Below are 21,092 nucleotides of genomic sequence, written 5' to 3'. Positions count from 1 at the left end.
TAATACAGTTATTAAAGACACAAAGTACAAAAAGAAGAAAAACTTATACAAATACATATACAAATCATCCCCACACTTGCATATACAAAATATGTCCTACATACTATATAAAATTAGTTTGCAACTTTTTATTGGGTGGTATATATATAGGTCTAGTTTGTTTCACTGCACTTGCACATCTGTGAATGCATGTATGGTTTTGAAATCTGGGGTGAATATTGAACCCACCCTGCATGGATGAATTGCTACACCCACTTTTCTTTTGTTCTTTTCATTCTTACATGTGTAGAACATACCATCTAGTGGTGCCTGCAGTGATGGCAGTATGTGTTGCATGTGCATGTGTGTTCCATTGTGTAACCCATACCATGGGGTGGGGCACAGTTAGCTCAGTTCAGATATCCGGTGATGCTGCCAGTGCTCTGCATCTAACTGAATTTGCATCCACCATGCATGACCAAACTGGAAAGTAATGCCTTACTACTCCAATTAAAATATCATGTCAGAAATTCCAGAAGCAGATTTCAAAGTGGCAAAAGTGACAAGAAAAAAACATGATATCAGAAACCTTAGTGCAAGCCTTTCTAATTGAGTTTTTGGATGAGAGGGTATATCATGTACAATATGTTTGGCCTGCTGTGCAGTGTCCTCAGATTTCCACTCTTTTGCCTCTAATCAGTAGTGGGATGAAAAGTATGTATGGCAACAGTGTACATTTTCCTGTTTTTTTTTGTGCTTTAAATTCACACGTACGTGGATACAAAACTTCTTGAATCTGTATGAGATATTTGCAGCAGCTCCTTGGTGATTTAATGTTTTGTACGCCCTCTTTAATAAATATTTTTATTATAATTAAACCCACCCATCTACAGACACCAAAGTAGTTTAAAATAACATGCTTTTATAGTAAAATACATACTTGAAAATGCCTCTCTTGAGGACCAAAGAGGAATTGACTCTAAATATAAAGAGCAACAGATGTTATTTATGCACTATAATGTTTAACATCACTTTTCAATTCATTTTAAGTATTTGGCATTTGCATTGCAAAATGGTTTTATTGCATTTACCAAATACTTACTAAAAACTAATAAAGACAATGCATGAAATAAACTGGCAGTGATCTTGCTAAAGCCATGGTGCTCACAAAATATAAGTATTTTGGTTGCATTTGAAGAGTTTATTTTCAAAAACAAATAACTTTTTTTATTATTATGTTATCATGTTTTTATTGTTAGTTAGCAGTAGTTTGAACTTTTTTCTTAACCTAATCAAAATAACCCAACTGCAGTTTAATTGACATTAATTGGAATGCACAATGACAAAACATGAGTTTTAAAAATGGTTAAAAACTGAGTTTATCTGTTTTTGCAATGAACTCTTCATTTATTTGTTGCTGCATTGTGTAAAAAAATACAACAAAAGAAGGCAGAATGTGTGTTTATGAGGCTGTGCATCTTTTGTATTTTCATGCAAAACAGTGTTAAGTTGGATACTAGAGGACTAGAGCAAGACTAAAACAAATCTGGTTAAACAGGTTGTTGCTATTACCACCAATATTGATGCATGAAGTTCCAATCTGTTTCAGTTCTTCATTTTCATAGTAATAAATGCATGACCAGGAAGTCAATGACAATTTGTTGACACAGGATAAATACATTAGTTTACATGAACTTACCATAAAATATTTCAAAAGCACTTATTAATCTTAATTAATGCTTATTTCAATACATTATTCAAATTAAAACATCTGTTAATATATTATGGACCTATTTATATTCAATGGACCTGAGCTAACATGAACTAATAATGAAGAGTTGTATTTTTGTTTTGCGTATTGTCTTTAATTTGATCTTTTTATAGATATCAAGTAAATTTATAATAGCTGCTGTAGTGTATACCTGTGACATTAGAAAGAAATTACACCATTATAAAAGACAGCACCAAAAGTGCTTTCATTTTATTTACACTTTGGACCAGTTTATACAAACACAAACGTGTCTTTTTTAATGGCTGATTTTCAAATTCATTTTTGTCAAGTCAAAAAAGTCAAGCGAACAAAATGCAAGACCACTCAGCAAACTGCAGATACTTAAATGGTGAATCTTTTTGATGGTCCTCACAAATGTAAAAATAGTACTATATTTCTCAAGGGGGAAAACACATGAAAATAAACAATTGGCATTGTAGTATGCAAAACAATTACACAAGTTATTACAATTCCAGCTCAAAGACTTTTGCAGTCTATATGATTTACTGGTTAATCCCTCTCACATTCTTCTGGGTATGTTTTTAAATAACACTGAACCATTTCTTCCAGGTCTGTCTTTATATGATAATTGATATTCAGCACAGCCAGATTCTTGCATCTTTGGTTTACCGCAGTGTCCGTGAGGTAGGCTTGTAAACGTCTTTGTGCGGTTTCACCGCGACTCCCATCAAGCTTCAGCACCGGCAACGTGGCTAATATTTTCAAAAACGCATTCACATTAGGGAAGAACTTCACATCGGAGTGCTGGAGTGTTTGGTGAATGGTGCACGGCAAGCTGACTTCCTTCCCTCTGTGTTTCCATTTTATCCTCCAACAGTGTAGTTCAGCAGGCAGTGTGTCCGGATGGGGCAGATCGCTCCTGTAAATCTCCGCATGGGTCTCCTCCGAGGTATTGAACCTCATTTGTCCCATGACTGCAGGGACGAGAGACAAGCACTTGAGCGCCTTGAGATGATTCTCAGAGAAGATCTCCTTGACCTCCTGCGTGATGTACTCCATAACCGGCAGTGTAAGATACTCCTTAAAGAATGACTCCGCCTGTATTTCCATTGTCTCCAGTGCCTGCTGCTTCCGAAGAAACAACCTCGGGACTCTCACGGGGATCTCCATTGCAGTCGCCAAACTGACAGCCTCTTCAAACCAGAATTCGTGGTATACTTCCAGATTGTCCGATACCTCATGCAACGAGTGCAGTACTGCTGTTAGGCTATTGGCAGCAAAAAACACATCAATGGTTTCTCCTTGTAGGTTCTTACCAAAAGCTCTGGTAAAAGACAATGCGTTCTTTAAAATAACCAACGTCACGATGAACTCAAAGTCCGCCAAGGCCTCAGAAATGGCGTAAGCGTCACTGGTGATTTGGTCGTTCCACTTCAGATCCTCATTGTCGTGTATGCTGTCCATACACAGCAGAAGCGGCTCAATCAAATCGACGACCATCTCAAACACATTATGAAGATCAGTCCATGTTGAACGAGAGCCCTCTTTGAGAATGCTCTCTTTTTCGATGTTTCCCCGACACAGGATGGAGATAGCATTATCAAGTTCGCTCTGCAGCAACGGAGACGCTTTAAAAAACGCATTGGTCTTCTTCAGAACAGACATCACATCTTGCACTCCAGTCAATGGCATGCCATTAGCAAGATGAACATTAAGTGCACAGGTGGAAATTGGCGTGATCACCGCCATGGGATATTTCTCCTTGAGCTGGGCAGCGATGACCTTCATCTTGGTGCCAAGTAAACCAGATCCTGCATGCGCTTGTCCTCTGCAGTGCTCCATCCTCAAGCCCCATCCTTTCGTCAACTGAGTCTCCAACCTCTCAGCAACAGTGACCTCTTCTCCTTCAAACGAGAGGAACTCTATGAACTCCTCTCTAAGAGTGTTGGCTTGGTCTACAAAGCGCAGGAATACAGGCAGGTGCTCTCCTTCTGGGAACTCCACTAACTCGCCAGTGACGATGGAAAAGAAGCGGCATTCTCGGACTTGCTGAAGGATCTCCTCACGCACGCATCGCTCGCAGACCTCCAGAAGCTGCCTCTGCTGGACGGCCGAACAATATTCCTCATTAACAGCCGCCGTCTCGAATCTCCTCCCAAGAAATTCATCACCCGCATTGATACGGTTCACAATTAGCGCTTGAAAGTTACCTGTAGCTAAGAAGCGCTCCTCCTCGGAGCGCATCTTATCTTCTCTTGCATTGCAGTGGAATGGAAAGTTTTGCCTTCCTATCAAAACCATGACTTCAAAGGAAGATCTTAAGAACTCTCTCAGGTCTTTTTGCTCGGGTGTCAGCTGAGGGATATCGTCAGCGTTCTCGCTGTCTTCCTGAGCATCACAGTCTTTTTTTGAGAGCAGTTGTTCAATTGAAGACTCCACTAAAGAAACAGAAACACAAACGTTAAAAACAATAATCATTCAGAGCTACCATTTTAATCAGTTAAGTAAGAAATCAGTTTAATAAGTTAATCAGTTTCAGTTACCCAGATGAGCAGCAGAGTGATATACAGCGCTGCCATAGGCAACAGTAAATATTAAAAATGAACTGACTGCTAAATGTTGCAATTGACCAATCAGAATCAAATATTCTACTACAGAGATGTGTAATAATCAACTATATCTTACTTACATCGTCTTTCTTTGATTTTCTGAACCTCTTCATCTGTCTGAGGAAAACAGGAATGCAAAGTGTCACTATATAAATTGTGTCCTGATTTATAGTGTATTAAAGGGATAGTTCAACCAAAAATGAAAATTCTGTCATTAATTACTCACCCTCATGCCGTTCAAAACCTATAAGACCTTTGTTCATCTTCAGAACACAAATTAAGATATTTTTGATGAAATCCGGGAGCTTTGTTGCATAAAGTTGTTCTTTTTGTTTTCTTTGCGTATAAAAAGTATTCTTGTAGCTTTATAAAATTAATGAGGAACCACTGATGTCACGTGGACTATCGTAACGATGTCCTCACTAACCTTCTGGGCCTTGAACGTGGTAGTTGTGTTGCCGTCTATGCAGGGTCAGAAAGCTCTCGGATTTCATCAAAAATATCTTTATCTGTGTTCCGAAGATGAACGAAGGTTTTACTAGTTGGGAACGACGTGAGGATGAGTGATTAATGACAGAATAAAAATTTTTGGGTGAACTATAAATTTATTTGCTTTGAACTAACAACATGTAATATGATACTTTGCAGAAAAAAGTTATTATGCAGTTTAAAAACAAATTCAATGGAGAGTACACCTGAAAAAAAAAGAAAAAAGAATATTCTACCAGAACTTTGATGCGTTTGCGATGTCTGCTGTGAGGATTGCCGAGGTGGCTGGTTAAATCAAAAATCGTGGGAATAGCAGTGTCTCTTAATACCGTCCTGTAAGGGCTCTGAAAAACACAGTAACAAAAAACCCATTCAACTTTAGCTATTTAGATAATACAGTAAAACATTAAGGTTCCTGTACTACGAGTAATGTTAAATGCTAGTCATTTTTTAAAACAATAACTGTAAAGTACAAATTATATTGCATTACAGTTTTGCATATCATGGCTGGCTCAAAGTGCTTCGCACACAGTCGGTAGTGCTTGTTCAGCTGATCGGGAGTTTTCTCCTCCAGATCTGCCCGGCGACAGTTCTCCACCCACAACCTACATCTGTGCAAATAAAGTTATAAAAAATACATAATGACTCATTTCTTGCATTTACTTATGTAGAAAACACTTATTCACAGCAACAAATGAAAAAAAAACAACAACATTGAACACCGCTGCGTTTGACATTCATACACAAATGTTTTGTTGATGAAAACTACTGTAGAAGTTATATTATGGTCTTTTTATTTCCAATTTAAACACTGGATTTTGATTAACAAGATATTTTCGTATAATGAAATTCTAACAGGTTAGAAGTGGCTAGAATTATTCAACACCTGCAACAAAGCACTACTACAGTATATAACTAAAATAAAATACAAGCATATTAAATTATTCTTGAGTACACTTACTACAAACATCTACAAGGATCTTTTTCTTTATATAATCTATATTAATACAAAAAGGTTCAGCTAAAGAGCAGAAGAACAGATATACAAATCAGAGGCACGTGTACTATCTTCTACACTATCTTCACTGTTACAGGCACAAAACTTATGTTGACATTTTTTATTATTATAATTATTATTATTATTATTTTTTAATAAAAACAGCTAATTACATCATAGCATCACAGTAATTCAAACGTATAAATATGAGAAGCCTTGTTATATTATTATGTCAACATGCTCTAACTACACTTCAGCTGTCTGAGAAGTCATCACAGATTTGCAGGTGCACATTTGGTTTACCTTCCTCAGGAAGCATTACTTTCATATCAGTCGTTATCTTTAATTAACGCAAAAAGACAATGTTGTGAAGCTGTAAAAAAGTCATACCTCTCCGGATCCCTTGGAAACCTAAAGAAAGCTAAATCGGACTGGGTGCTTTTCCTGGTACAGTTCGGAGCGGCACAAAAATTTGGCATTGTGCATTTAATGTTCAAAAGCTCTCTAGGCACTCTATTAGTTATGGTGTCACTAATACAATCATTGCAACCCTGCAAAAATGAACAAGGCGCGCAAGTATGAAACAGTAGTATTGATGGCGTGCCAACCCACAATGCAGTTCGCTTCGATCCCACAATGCACCAGCCATACTGAAAGCAGTAGCGATTCCTTCGCTTCCTTTGAGTCGGATCTTTTCAATGATTCCGGTTCACAAAACCTGATTCGTTCCAAACGGTTCCCGAGTCAACAGATTTACTTATTGTTTGCATGCATGTCAAAAACTATGAAGTTGTGGATTAAATATAAACGCTTGCTAATATCTGTAGGGTCTGCATTTACATTATTTTTTATTATTTACTTTGAGTTGAAATATAATAATAAAAATAAACTATTTACTATTCATTTTAAATGTTTCTTGTATGTAGTTCTGTTTTTTCCTTGTTTGAAACACACAATGACCCTTTTGTAGATAAAGAATTTTCAGGGATTTTTATTTGTTTATTTATTTATTTTATTTTTTTCACAGTTTATGTTACAATGTGGTTAAATAGTCTATCAGTTTAAACTCTTTTAATCAGATGTGAATTTTTTAAACATAAACAATGACTACACATTATATTATTGCTTTATAGCAATATCATAGGAATAAAAATAATAATAATAATAGATTGTTTTAAAGCAGCTTTACAGTAGTAAACAGAAACATACAGTCACAAAGTAATAAATTCAGTTATAGCTAGTTTTAGGTCACATTTTTAGTTATAATTATTTAGTGATCTCATTCGATACTTTAAGCACAGTCTATATAATGCAGCTTTACACAGCCTCATACCAAATGAATAAATATATGGACATGAAATATTAATTTGAGTGGCGTTTGTCAGTCCATAATTATCTATCGAGTAGCAGTCAATAAAGCCATTTTCAATATTTAAGAAAACAAAACAAAATCCATTGCTTCCTTTAATGTAAATGCACAAAGAAATCAGTAAACTATGTTTAAAAAAAATAAAAAATGAACTAGCACATTAGCACTGAACACTGGCACCTGTCTGGTTCCTCTCATACAGCCGTGAATCCAGTAGATGGCAGCAGAGACCGGACAAATTTTCAGCTCCTAAAAAAACCCTCAAATCCCAACATTCAGTGTTCTGCAATCTGCACAGGTTTGTGGCTTCAGATATGTTGGCACTGGCTGTAGTAACTTGGCTGTCTCTGCCCAGGTTTGTGATGCTTTTGTCTCTGGGTAAGTTTAGTTTCTCCCTAAATTATCCCACATTTGATCTACATTTGGCAAAACATAATGTTACCGGTATGGCAATGTGTGTTCGTCGAGAACAGTGTTAATATGATTCTACGTTATTATACATTCGTACATATGCAAGACTGTATTTAGAATAGCCTGCAACGCTCTGGTCTTCAAAACAACAATGTAGCATATGTTATCAAAAAGTTCTAAAATCATTGTTAGAATTTAAATACACCAGTTTTATTAAAAATGACATGAAAACGCTATTTAAATACTACGTCATCACATAAACAATCAATTAAACTACAACCTAATCTCGGAAAAAAAAAGTTTGAAATGCATTTTTTCATATACCTAGTAATCAGTGTATATTTGTATATATCATGTCCAGAATGCAGCACGGAAGACCTACATTGAACGATGTGAGCTCTAAATATATAAATTCTGTAAAAAAAAGTTTGGGCTCGTCCGGGATTTGAACCCGGGACCTCTCGCACCCGAAGCGAGAATCATACCCCTAGACCAACGAGCCGCGCGCTATACAGCGAAAATACCGCATCATAAACTGTTTCATTAACGCTAATCCTCTCATTTCTATTGGACTTGTCGTGGACTTACTTAAGCCTTTTATTCATTTATATGTATTATTCGATAATCTACAAGAAAACACATTTAACACGTTTGCAAAGTTCTTGTAAGAACTAATATTACTGGTTACAGAGAGTCCTCTAAATTAGATCGATGTAGTGTTGAAGCAACAAGCCAGGGAATACAAGAAGAAAAAAGCCAAGAACGTGTCAATTAAGTTATTTTTTATATATCATACATAAGACTGTTTGATTATAATACAAAGGGCATTTTCATATACACAGCAAAGTCTTGACGATCTTACAATCTGTGGACACTTATCCTTTCCCCATGCTGTTCAATTATATAGTGCATGTTGCATGAAAAGGGTCAAGAAAATATTAAAAGAAACATAAAAATCAATCCAAAAGGCAGAAGAATGTTGAATTAAAATCCATGATCTTGTGTATCAGTGACATTTACCTATATAATGCATTAAAGAGAAAGGGGGAGAAACAGACCTAGCAAACCATGAGCATTAGAAAAAGTGTGGACATACATGCGTCATACCCTGTGAAAAGATTCTTTCGGTACAAGTTATAAGCCCTACCTTTAATGTTGTCCTGGTGATGGCAAATGCCTCACTAAAAGCAATCTGGTCCAATGACCAAGTGAAACAAGAAGGGTTTAAAAATAATACTAATAATAAAATAAACAGGTAAGCAAACACATGGCAATGTAATTGACATACCAGCAGGAGCAATGTGGTGAGTTCTATACTTCCTTTATTTAAAAAAATATAAATATATACATAAATTCTATTTCAACTATTAAAAAGGGGCTGCATTTCATGAAAACTGCACTAAATCAGGTCTCATTTAGTGACAGCTGAAACAGGTGCACTCTTTAAAAGTTTCTGTAATTTTTAGATTTTGAATTTTTGGAATGTTTGTGTCAACGTCAGCAAACTGCACTCGAATGCTTTTATATATAGAGAGAGATATATAAACAACATTTTGAAATCAAGCTAACATTCAGGTAAACCTTTGTTTTTCCGATTACCACTAGCCGTTGTGAGATTTGTAGTTATAATACCAAACACTGAGAGTGATGTCTTTGCGAAAGGAACAGCTGCAAAAGTGAACACCACGCACTTTCCGGCAGGATAGTGTCCCACTGTCTGTGAAGAACTGCTAGATCGAGAGAAGCAGCAAACGGGGTTCCTTTGAAGAATTGAGACCTAAAGTGAGAAGCTAGGTGGTGATGGTGGGGGGAGTGAGCACAGCTATCCTTAACGTGACTGAATAGTGACTATAAACACTTATCCTCTTCAGACCAACATGCATGTGCCCAGTGTCTGTGTGGCAGCGCGTCACCTCTAGTTTCCCTTTGAATAGCACATCTGAGACAACATCCAACCGATCACTTGATAAACTGAACTCAGACTCAGAGGTCATAGTAGCTACAGTAGACTGCCTGAATAAATAAATTTAAGTAGCCACTTAGATTTAAAAAGGTAGAAATTAGCATGTTCATCAAATTAGGTATAAAAGGCAGCATCACTGACTGATAGACCAGGTAAATACAAAACAAAACACTTTTCTCTCCTCAGAATAATTTGTGATCTCTCAGCTACTCTGTAGCCTGCAGAGCAACTGTCAGTGTCCCTTCCCTCCCTTTGACAGGAAAATCAAATGAAAAAGGTAACAAATCGGGGCGGTTTATCCATATATTAAACCAATTTCAGTTTTTGTTACCATTAAAACATGAAGTTCAGCAGAAGTTCCAGTTTGAGAGTATACAGACTAAAATGGACTTTGATGAACCTTGGGATGAAGTGGTGAACTGCTACATTATTTCTTACAGACACCTAGTGCTATAAAAACAAAAAAAAACTGCTTTGGTATATCAAAAGAAAGAAAGAAAGATGGTAATAAAGAAGAAAAAGTAATTTGTGTAAAATTCACAGCATAATTCAAGAGGAGAAAAAAGGCAGTCACATAAATCTCATTACATATCTTCTGTGTTCAACACAAAGAGGCAAATTTATGCAGATGTTTTTCAATGGGAACCACATGCTTGACGTGAAATAAAGAGTGAAAAAAAGAAAGAAAGCCAATTAATGGGAATGAATACCTTCTATGTGAAATCCCACTTCGGCTATTTTAGGAAGTCATGTTAGGGACGTTTGAGCAAGACCCTGCAATTTGGAGTCCCTTAAATGAGAAATCTTTGCTAAATAAAGGCCTCTGGATAACCAATCTCATTCACTTTCCCTAACCAATTAAGGACTCTCTAAATGTTAAAAAATAGAGGACAGCCATCATCTCTATTTAATGATAAAGTCCAGTTCCTTTTCAGTCAAGGTCCAAAAGTCATAAGGCCTAAGGGTTCTCGACAACAGCCCCAGATCCACCTGGATCCGGATCTGTCCCCCCTCGTCGCTCCTCAGCTGCTGTATGTAGTCGAAGCCGTCCGGTCTGGAGGACTCCAGGCCTGAAGAGTACTGCACCTGCCTGTCTAACACCAGCTCCTCCTTGCCGCTAGGCCAGCGCTCGCCACCGGAGCTCCGCAGCTATGTGCCCCCTCTCGAAGAGTTACACGATACCGACAACACCAAATATCACTGCAAGTACTGCTTCCTTGACACGCTACAGGTTTAAACACACAGCTCTTTAGAGAAGTTTCACTTAAAGGGTAAATAAAAGAACGACCAGCCAAATTATAATGTCCAATGTTTCACATGTTTGAACTAAACAAATGTTTTGCATTGCTTTACATATAAAAAGCTGTACGACAGCTCACAGCTCTGAAATGCTCACTGTATTAAACGAAAAAAGGAACAAATAAAAACAAATCTCCTAGTTTCTGGTGTAACAGATGGTAAATAAGTACTGTATGCAGGTGAGTGAATCGGCAGATGGGTGTCTCAGTTTCACTATGGTTATTTGCAGTATTATTAACTTATCTAGAAATCGACAACGTAAAAAAGATGGAAATACATATATACTTTTTAAATACTCTTCAATTTGTAGCGGTTCAGTGATATCTCCCCTCAGAAGTGAGCAGCTTTTATTCTATGCACCTTTTGAAAAAACAGGAGAAAATGAAAACACCACCATGGGGGAGGGGGACGGAACAAAACAAAACAAAACAAAAACAAAAACAAAATTCACACAGAAAAACAAACCCATTTCAGCTAAAGTCACGAGCTGGCCATCGAGCTCTGCTGAACACAGACTCCAGTCATCGGAGAATCTTCCCTATCAATGCTTTGTCTCATGCCCAGGTGTCCCTCTGCTATAAAGTGACCAGTTCCTGTGTTTGTGGCAACAGGGTACGTGGGATGTCCAGCCATACCAGTCTCTTGGCGAGGATTTGAGAAGGCACCCAAACCCATACTCATACTCATACTCCCGTTTTGGCTAAAGTCCAGGGTGTTGGCAGGAAGCTGGCGGAGCTGGTAAGCCTGGTTGCCTTGGTTTCCTGTGGAAGAGGAAGATGTGGAGGAAGAGGATGCAGAGGAAGACAGGGATGTCATGGACAGATGACCGTGCACCACCTCCATGGAATCCTGGGTGGAGGCGCTGTTGGTAGGCGAGTTGTAGAGTCGCGGCCGTGGTCGTGTTGCTATGACCTGTCCGTGGTGGTGATGGTGGTGATGGGGGTGCAATGCCTTGGGATGCTGGGGAGGCACATGAAAAGTGGTTTCCTGGACTGGATGAGTCTCTACAGTGACAGGTTCTGGTCCTACTATTCCAGGCCATACTACTGGTGGATGATAAGGCTGTCTCGCCTGCACAAACAAGGAAAAACATTGTTCAGTCATGAAGGCCAAATTTTAAATTGCTTTACTTGAGAAGATCAACCAGGTGGGCTCACCTGAGGGCAAAGGTTGTCACAGTCTATGGCTGGCATGGCTGTGCCGAAATGCCCGCCGCTGTGCCGATGGTGGTGAGTTGGATCGGATCTTGCTCTGCCACTGGTGCTTGTTCCAGATGATCCTCCTGGAGCAGAGGAAATAAGCTGCGTTAAGCTTTACCGAGAATAACACTACCATCAAGTAAGTAACAAACAAGAGCTAAGAGACTAGAACAGATGAAATCATAGTAGAACCTGAGCTTGAGGATGTACTAGAAGTGGTCCCTGATGACTGCGACTGTTCAAGTGCAGGACTTGTTGACACACTACTGCTTGTATTGGTTCCTTCATCTGTCGTTTTCTTGAAGAAACTGTGCTGGAGGGCATAGTAGGGCTGAATTCGCGTCTTGGGGTCGTAGTCCAGCATTCTGAGAATGAGGTCCTTGAACTTCAAGTAGTCAGCTACTGCGTGGCCGGATTCTCCCGCCCGACGACCGCCTGGTCCACCACATTCCACTCCCAAGATGACATGGAGCTTTCGAGATGCCGGAGGTTTGTACTGCTCACAGAAAAGCAGAAAGACATTCTAGCAACAATAACAAGCATTCCCACAAACAAAAATCCCACGATAGTGATTGTACTTCAAAATATCAGTAACGTGTACCCTTTTTCCATCTTTGGTCTTCTTAATACTCCATGTGCCATCTGACAACTTCTCAAAGAACTTCCTGGCTTTTGGTGCTAGGTCCATAATGTGATTGGGTGGGATCCCAAGTACTTCAACAATTTTGTTCATTTGGTCCACCTGATAGGGTTTCAATTAAAGAATTAAGTTTATTAAGCAAAACTTTTAGTATAGGGACCAATTCTCACTATTAACTAGTTGATTATTGGCATGCCTATTTATAATATATATGCTGTTTATTAATACTTATTAGTGCTGGATAACAATGTTTTTGTGTACATATTATGTGTGTGTGTACTGTGTATATTTATTTTATATATATATACACACACACATGCATGTTTATGTATGTATATATGAAAAATGTTATGCTTATATTTATACATAATATAAATTATATGAATATAAATATACACACATGTAAATTTTAAATTTCCTAAATATATACTGTATGTGTGTCTTTAAATATACATAATAAATATACACAGTACACACACATATTATGTACACAAAAACTTTTGTTTTGGATAAGATTAATCGTTGCCCAGCACTAGTGCTTACAAAGCACATATTCTACATGACCATATTCTACATCCCTAATCCTACCCAACACCTAAACTTAACAACTATCTTGCTAACTGTAAATAAACAGAACATTTGTAGTTTGAGGGAAATGTCATAGTTAATGGTTTGTTAGTAGCGAGAATTGGACCTTAAAATAAAGTGTGACCGTTTGGTTTTTTTTACGATAACATTCAGTTTTAGTTATGTAGAATCTAACTCCTGTATTCTGTACACACATTAAACAATAATTTAGGGGATTCATTCCCACATATCAATGTAGTTGTCAATCATTAAACTTTGTATTCATGGTGTTTAAGGACACGGGAAACATTAGTTATAATAATAATAATAATAATAATCATCATCATCATTAATAATATTAATACCAACTCATACAGCTCATTACCTCATTGGCTCCACTGAATAGAGGCTCTCCTGTATGCATTTCCACCAGAATACATCCCAGAGACCACATGTCTATGGCCAAGTCATATGGCATTCCCAATAACACTTCGGGGGAGCGGTAGAATCGACTCTGGATGTACTGATATATCTGATGGAGGAGGAGGAATACGTAATCAATTACTCTAAGCATTCTGTGACAATCTCCACACTTTCCTCACATTCAAAAAATACGTCGGTTCACAATACCCTTTGTCCCAGTTGGCAGGAGCTCCCAAAGTCCACTATTTTGATGGCACTTCTCTTGGGGTTACATAGCAGGATGTTCTCTGGCTTTAGGTCACAGTGGATGATACTGAGCTCAGGTGTAGCGAGAAACAGTAGTGCTGTACACAACTGCTGGGCAAACTTCCGTGTCAGATTTAAAGAGACACCTCTGAAGTTCGTATTCCGTAACAAGTCATACAGGTTGTATGACAACATTTCAAATACTAAGCAAAGATGATTCCGGAACATGAAGTGCCGTTTCAAGTGTACTGAGAAAAGAAATACATTTAGATTTTTATATTTAAAATCGAAGGAATGCACTGTATGCAAAGATTTTGAAATGATCAAAGAATTAAACAGGCTGCTTACCTATATAGTATTTCATCTCTGTATCATGTTTGTTCATGAGCTCGAGAAGCCGTACTTCAATTTGAGCTTGATTCAGAAAGGCCTTCTTGTTCTTGATAATCTTAATTGCTACCCACTCTTGCTCAGCTCGGTCGTAAGCTTTTACAACCTAAAAAAGTGCCAATTACATTCACATAAGACAATACTTTTGTTTCCTTATAAGATATTAAAACTACTTTGAAATGGCAATTATACCATGCATCATTTTGCCAGCCATGGATTTTGCATTCAAAGTCCAAAACAATAATTTAGCCAACAATAATTTTTCAAAAATAAATAAATCTTAAACAATTAAAGACAACTCAAGACATTATACCTGTCCAAATGACCCTTTTCCAATTAAAGAATCAATTTCATAGCGGTCCATCCATTTTTCCCCATTCTTGACAATATAGTCGTAGTTCTCATCATCGTAGCCATCATTGAAGACTTTCCTTTCTTTCTTGTGGCTGGAGTCCTCACCTTGACCTTGTTGATGCCGTCTTTTCTTTTTTGCATAATACACCTAATACAGGAGAGCAAGTAAGTTTCACAGCATTAGTGTCAATTCAAAAATCCTTGAGCATGGTTGCACACATAACTTAGTGTGAAAACTTCCTAAAAATCTTTTCAGAGGTATGACTACTTAGGATCTACTATCATAATTTTGTACTTTACTACTATTTTTTTTTTTTAGCTTTATTTTATGCTGCACTATGGCAAGGAACGTAATATAGATATGAGAATAGCAATAAAATGAAGAAATTTTACCTCATTGATGTGTTTGTAGGTTTTGATCAGGTCTATGGAGAGCTTCCTTAAAGGAGCTAAAGTGGGGTCACGAAAGCACTGGGGCATGTGCCTCTGCAATAAAAGAAGGGGAAACACGTGGATTTACTAGGTGACACATTTTAAATTTTGTAACAAATTCACATACTTTTGACTAAGAGGTAAAATAATCCCAAGTCTAAGCGAAAAGCAACAGGAAGTATTCATTTCACAAAGTGCAATAACTGAGCGTGCATCATCCATGTTTATTCACAATGCAAAAGAACTAAGTGCATAAACAGCAGCGTAGCATCCAGTACCTGGCTGGCAGTGAGTGCTTGTGTCTGATCACTGTATGGCAGTACAGTGACAGACTGGTCTGTACTCTGCTGGTGACAGTCACTGTACTGCTGGTGCGAATGAGGCATGGGAGCAGCCATCTGAAGACCAGTAGCATGGAAAGAAAGAGAGGGTGCAAGCCGGACAGACGAGGGTTTGCATGCTGAGGTCTCTCCCCCTAGAGGAAATTTAAGGTAAATTAGTGTGTGTTAGAACAAAATTCTCCTCTCTCCCTGTGATCCTTTGAACCGCAAACCTCTTTCAGGTTATTAAGACTATCCCATTTCTCTCTGTCTTGGAAGAGAAAAACCATCTCTGAGATTTTTATACAACAAAAATTAAGCATAGGCTTGTAGCACAAGAACTAAAACACAATTGGATAGAAAGTGAATATATACATATGTACAAAAAATCTATGAATTTATTAATCTTGTTTATCAGAATATTGCAGAACACATCCCTGTTAAGAAGAATGCCACAAAGACAAAGGCAATAACTATTAAATCATAGCAATAATAATAATAAAAAAAATCATTTAATGTAACTGTACAGAAAAAAAAATCTCTTCTCAATTTCTAACTAAATAGAGAAAATAAATAGAGAAAAAGTCATGTACAAAATTTTGGTCAGAAATCTGTTCTTTTTAGCTGTAAATTGCAATAATTATAAGAAGCTTGCTCATATATCAGCATCTCTTGCCAGGCAACACAATGCACCACAGCCACACAGAATCCCACCACTATTCAGAATCCCAGCAACAGCACCTAATTAGCATAGCCTATCACCAAGAAGATACAGTGTGATTTGGCAAGCCCATCAATGTTCAAGCCAATCACAGAAGAGTATGCAAATAGCCTACTTTTGTTGCCAGGGCAGAGCTGCTCCCATTTTCCAATAAGAAAACAAGAAATAAACAAGAAATAAAATTGAACTTTGGCACACTTAGATGAAGCATCCACCACATTGGAGCCTGACAGCAAAATAGCAGCTCAGACCCCACTCATGGTGTAGGAGCGGAGAATGATTCAGCTGACCTAACTGAGGCAGGGCAAAGAATTCATGTGATCCACAAAATATCAGAGGATGGAAACACTTCTACAGCCTCAAACACAACCATTTCACAAGATTTTCAGGACGAAAGTCTATGAAATAATAACACTTTTTTACATTAATTTACCAACATAAATATTTTAAATTGATTATATATATATATATATATATATATATATTATATATATATATATATATATATATATATAATATATATATATATTTAAAAAAAAAAAAGGTACAGTAAGATATCGTTGAGATGCTTGTATTTTTTATGTTTTGCTAAGGCATATTTCTCAATATGGGCTTGATGATTCATGTTGTCAAGGACTGCATGCAGTTCACCATGAGAAAAATAGATGTATGTCACAGTACAAACAGAAACATTACATTCTGCACCACAGAAGATGCTCTTACTGCATATCTAGTTCTGTTTTTGTGATTTATAAGCAGCTTTTATAACTCAAAATAAGAAATATGAATTTATAGGCCTGTATTAAAAATTATAATGTTGGTAACATACAAAATATGTGAAGAAGGCTTTGGAAATATTAACATTCAATATAACCCTCTGAGGCGCATTTCACCATTCTGTCACTCATTTTACATGAGTACTACTCAGATTGACATTTTATTCCTGAATCTGATTAAACTACAAAAAAAAAAAAAAAAAGAAATATGATATATTAAGTTTTTTCTGTTTACTGATCTGTGATTATCCTGTTTCAAGGGATGAAATCAAGTAAAAAATAATATTAATAAATTAATTATAAGATTTGTTTTTAATAACACTAGCAAAAACTAGTGATATATGTTTTGTACTAACCAAATAATAATAAATTATCCTCAGGAGCTTTTGACATTTAATTGATCCTTTTCAATTAATTTTATTTCATGGCATGTCTGGTTATTGTCAGGCCAGTTAAACATCAAACATGCAATAAATTCCCTTGACTACAGTACAGTAAGGGACTGTGATCATTAAATGACCTTCTCATGTTGAATGCACATGCAACAAGAACAATTATGGCTTTCCATCAAACATTTTCCAATTCATAATAAAGTTCTGTAACACAACTGGTCCTTACTTCTAGTGTAATAGCGTGTCAGCTCCGTGTAATTTATGACTTTTAAGATGGCCAGTGAGACCTTCTCAAAATACAAAGTTAAAATGTGTTACATGTCCCAGAAATTATTCCACTTATTTGGTGTGAAGCACAAGAACAAAAAAGTAGGTACAGCAAACAGAGAGAAACTTCACAAGTTATGACTAAGCCACAAAAAAGAAAACAGCTTGTTGGTTTTTTGCTACCCACTAGATATCCCACTTCAAACTAATGTCAAAGTGACTAAATGCAGCCGTGATAAACATTGAACAACTTTAACCATCATTTTTACACAGTGACGAGTATTGAATGACAAATACTACCACAGGAATCAATAAAGTAAGACGTGCATAACTGCAAGACAGTTTCTGCTTTAAAACAAGAACAGATGCAAACAGCTAAGCTGGATGTATGATTATCAATTTCATCTTAATTAGCTGTAAAATGTTTGATTCACTTGCAATAAGTGTTAAACTTATCTTCCCACATTTCAAACTGTCCTTAGAGTCCTACATGAATAGAAGGGCTGCAAATAAACTTTGATGAACAAACAGAAAAAAAACAAACATGTAGAAAAAAATAAGAGGAACAAACAAAAAAAACAACAAATCACAAAAAAAATCATCAAAAAAATCAATCATTACTACATTATCCTACCACCTCTTTAAAAAAAACTTGGCTTACATTGAATTCATGTTTCTACAAGTAAGCCCAAGTTCACAACTACTACAGAACTTTGCCTAATTTAACCAAACATGTTGAGAAAAAAACATTCCCCAATTAAAATTTGCCTAGGTTACATAAAGTTATAATTAATCTAATTTCTAAACAGCTAATAAAAAAATAAGCCCTGTAATAACACTACAGGCGATCAGCTGGATTTCAGCACCACTGAAACTCCAAAACAATGTCAATAAGATGGAAAGAAAAGGGATACTGTGTAAAAAGAAAAGTGTACGTGACAGTACAGATCCTGGTCCTTTTGTGCATGTAGGCCCATTCCTGCATATCCAGCTAAATGCATGAGACTTATTCTTCTAGTACAATTGAAATAAGGTTTGTACAAAATAAATGCTTCACAGGAAAGAAAAAAAAGCCCGTTGAACTAGGACCACTGTCAATCACACTTTTAGACTGCTGTGGGAGGAAGTGATGGACAAAAAAAGATGGCATCTGACACAGATCTACCTATGAACTTCCAGAATAAAGTTTACCTCAGGCAAACAGAAGCAACAAACCACGACCCTATTTTTGATGAGACATTTCTCTGTGCATAATGCATCAGCTGTACTTTTATTATGTATACAACATCACCAAAGCTGAACCTGCAGGTGACACTGAGGGGAATTCTTACAACCTGTCCTGTATTCACCTGGTCAGAGACCATTATCCATCTAAAAAGACGAAAGCATTTCTTTACACAGACTAACAAATACAAATCTGAGCAGCGTGCCATCTGTTCTTTTACATTAACTATAAATAACTTGAGAAAAGCCCTTGAACCCTGAGCAAACTAACCCGAGTTAAACTGAGTGATGGTGACAGGTAACGCGGACCTTACCTCTCTAGATGGCTTAGCCATTCATCGGACTCGACCGGACTCGTTTAACGTCTCCATCGTCACGCTAAAGTCTAAACCCGTACTACATGACAGAGCAATGTTTGCTGGATAACTATGGTTAGGCATCACATCCCTGGCTAATGTCAGCCCCCCTCCCCCGACAGGAAACCAGCCTGATGGCTAACTGACAACACGCTAGTCATGGGGCTTCATCATCATCATCATCATCACCTCCAGCACCAGCGTTACCAGCCAAACACTCCCATCACAGTGATGTGATGATACGCTTCTGTAATCACCAGCTGGCAGACATTCTGCGGAGAGTTACGTTACGTTATATATAAAATCGCAGTCTGAGCAAACCCCACATACACTCTGACCTAGCGAAGCTACGCGGGGTTAACTTAACGTTACCTGTTAAACGACGAACCGACGATCCTAAAACCTTTACAAATGCTCCCTAATCGGGCTTGGGGAGTGTAAAAGCAGACGCTGATGATCGGATGAGCTATCTGGTGCATGAACAAAGATCATTAACTAACGTGAGGAAAGTTATTAATCGGCTAGCCATCTAGGCCAAACCAACCTAGCCTGTAGCTTCTACCAAACAAGCGCTTTGTAAACAACCTACAAAGGCCACAAGATTCACTTAGACCTCTACCAATCTCAAATACTCACCTTTGATGGTGTGATCTTCATTTAAAGTGCCAGATCCAGTAAAGTGAGGCGACTGATCCAGTTTCTCTACGCTGCTTCCGATGAGACACCCCTAATGTATTGAGCCGGACGGGGCTAAATGCCTTCCTATTTCGATTGACAGGTAAAACGGTGTCTTTCCAAAGCGTTTTTGCCCATGTCAGATCTCATTTGTGTATTAATCATGGTTTGTAAGTGGTCAAGTGATGGCTAGCGGCTAGTTAGCGCTCTTTCTCAGTGACTTTAACGAACGCGGCTAACCAGCTAACGTTAGCACTCGGAAACGCACAATCAAGATTATTCGCTTCTGTAGAGGCGGAGACGCAGATGAATTGTTTTCAAAAGGAAAATTAGTCACGGAAAAAAACAACGACATGCAGATATCATAGAAAGCGCTACGTAAAAAGGTGAACAAAAACCGTTAAGCTTTTCTGTCAGTTTTCACAAAATGGCGCGCGTTCCAAACCTGCGCAGCGGACCGGCCCGGCGGACCCGAGACACGGACTACTAGCCCAATAAATATATTCCTGACATTCCGATTCTTTGTCCCGGTGTCGTTTTCAGTCCGACGCGGTTAGCGAAGCCTTTCCAAAACTGTCACTGTTACGAGCGCGTGACTGCATTATTCCGGCGGGAAGCGAAAACATTTGAAAGATTAAAAAAGCAACGGACAAAATGGCGACAGCCTGGGCTGTTGCTATGGCAACTGTCAATCAAGCAGACGAGTACCCGGATGTTCAAATGACGATTCGAAGGGGGGGACAGTAAAGGTTGCTCCACGTCATGTCAGTCAAGTACAATTGACAAAGAAACTTTACACAAACAATCATTTAAGCATTTTGCAAAACACTGAACTATTTCAAACAACATTGGACTGCATCTTGCTAATTATTGACGGCTTACGCGTAGTTTGTGGACAATCAACTATGCAAAATGCCGTGCTTACACAATAATAATGTATAAACACGTTTGTTGTAGGTGAAATATGCTGCATGTGCTAAGTAAAAAGTATAACAAATGATATAAGGTTTTAGGATAAGTCATGTTTTAAAACACCAGAGGACATTGCCAGTTTATCGTGATATGTTGTGTTGGTCAGGTTTATCTGGCTTTATGATATTAAAAGTTTATTAAAACGTTATGTAGAAGGATTACAATCTGACTTTCTCAGGTTAATGTGATTTCTTGTGTGCATATTTACCATTTGTTAGGCTTATCATTTTTACAGCCATTTGATTGTCTGACAAAAAGTGCTGGATTGTGATATTGATGTAATATTAATG

The 21,092-nt window shown here is 37.5% G+C and overlaps 2 protein-coding genes and 1 non-coding gene across 4 annotated transcripts; all 3 read right to left on the bottom strand.

The window, feature by feature from the left end:
* Window positions 1-1,931: 1,931 nt before the first annotated feature.
* LOC109078190 (52 kDa repressor of the inhibitor of the protein kinase-like) lies at window positions 1,932-6,466 on the bottom strand. The gene is made up of 5 exons (XM_042739391.1): window positions 6,197-6,466; window positions 5,300-5,420; window positions 5,046-5,153; window positions 4,401-4,437; window positions 1,932-4,149 (listed from the first exon to the last, which is right to left on the bottom strand). Exons 1-5 carry the CDS (start codon window positions 6,283-6,285, stop codon window positions 2,261-2,263), a joined length of 2,244 nt encoding a protein of 747 aa, XP_042595325.1. The 5' UTR covers window positions 6,286-6,466; the 3' UTR covers window positions 1,932-2,260.
* Window positions 6,467-8,016: 1,550 nt separating this feature from the next.
* trnap-cgg lies at window positions 8,017-8,088 on the bottom strand. Its single transcript has one exon. It is a non-coding gene; the product is annotated as a tRNA-Pro (tRNA).
* Window positions 8,089-8,353: 265 nt separating this feature from the next.
* dyrk1ab (dual-specificity tyrosine-(Y)-phosphorylation regulated kinase 1A, b) lies at window positions 8,354-20,536 on the bottom strand. Of its 2 annotated transcripts, none has more exons than XM_042739389.1 (11): window positions 19,792-20,536; window positions 15,378-15,574; window positions 15,061-15,153; window positions 14,627-14,815; window positions 14,272-14,419; window positions 13,885-14,171; window positions 13,640-13,786; window positions 12,649-12,789; window positions 12,240-12,543; window positions 12,006-12,130; window positions 8,354-11,919 (listed from the first exon to the last, which is right to left on the bottom strand). In XM_042739389.1, exons 2-11 carry the CDS (start codon window positions 15,495-15,497, stop codon window positions 11,329-11,331), a joined length of 2,145 nt encoding a protein of 714 aa, XP_042595323.1. In that variant the 5' UTR covers window positions 15,498-15,574; window positions 19,792-20,536; the 3' UTR covers window positions 8,354-11,328. The 2 variants fall into 2 exon arrangements, with proteins under 2 accessions (XP_042595323.1, XP_042595324.1); XM_042739390.1 differs by lacking the exon at window positions 19,792-20,536 and adding an exon at window positions 19,114-19,757.
* Between the last annotated feature and the right edge of the window lie 556 nt (window positions 20,537-21,092).

The sequence above is a fragment of the Cyprinus carpio genome, chromosome B15 (genome assembly GCF_018340385.1).
Source record: "Cyprinus carpio isolate SPL01 chromosome B15, ASM1834038v1, whole genome shotgun sequence".
Taxonomy (NCBI): domain Eukaryota; kingdom Metazoa; phylum Chordata; class Actinopteri; order Cypriniformes; family Cyprinidae; genus Cyprinus; species Cyprinus carpio.
The sequence above is the reverse complement of the archived record's forward strand: the minus strand, read 5'-3'. Positions and strand labels throughout refer to the sequence as shown.

Bases quoted from the DNA above. Each gene is read 5' to 3' on its own strand.
- LOC109078190 (XM_042739391.1), bottom strand. From the start codon at position 6,285: ATGCCAAATTTTTGTGCCGCTCCGAACTGTACCAGGAAAAGCACCCAG. The intron at 5,421-6,196 runs GTATGACTTTTT...TTATTTGCACAG, and splicing joins TTTCCAAGGGATCCGGAGAG to ATGTAGGTTGTGGGTGGAGA. The intron at 4,150-4,400 runs GTAAGTAAGATA...CTGTTTCTTTAG, and splicing joins GAAAATCAAAGAAAGACGAT to TGGAGTCTTCAATTGAACAA.
- dyrk1ab (XM_042739389.1), bottom strand. From the start codon at position 15,497: ATGGCTGCTCCCATGCCTCATTCGCACCAGCAGTACAGTGACTGTCAC. The intron at 12,790-13,639 runs GTAATGAGCTGT...AAACCCTATCAG, and splicing joins TATTCAGTGGAGCCAATGAG to GTGGACCAAATGAACAAAAT. The intron at 11,920-12,005 runs GTGAGCCCACCT...TTGTTTGTGCAG, and splicing joins GTGACAACCTTTGCCCTCAG to GCGAGACAGCCTTATCATCC.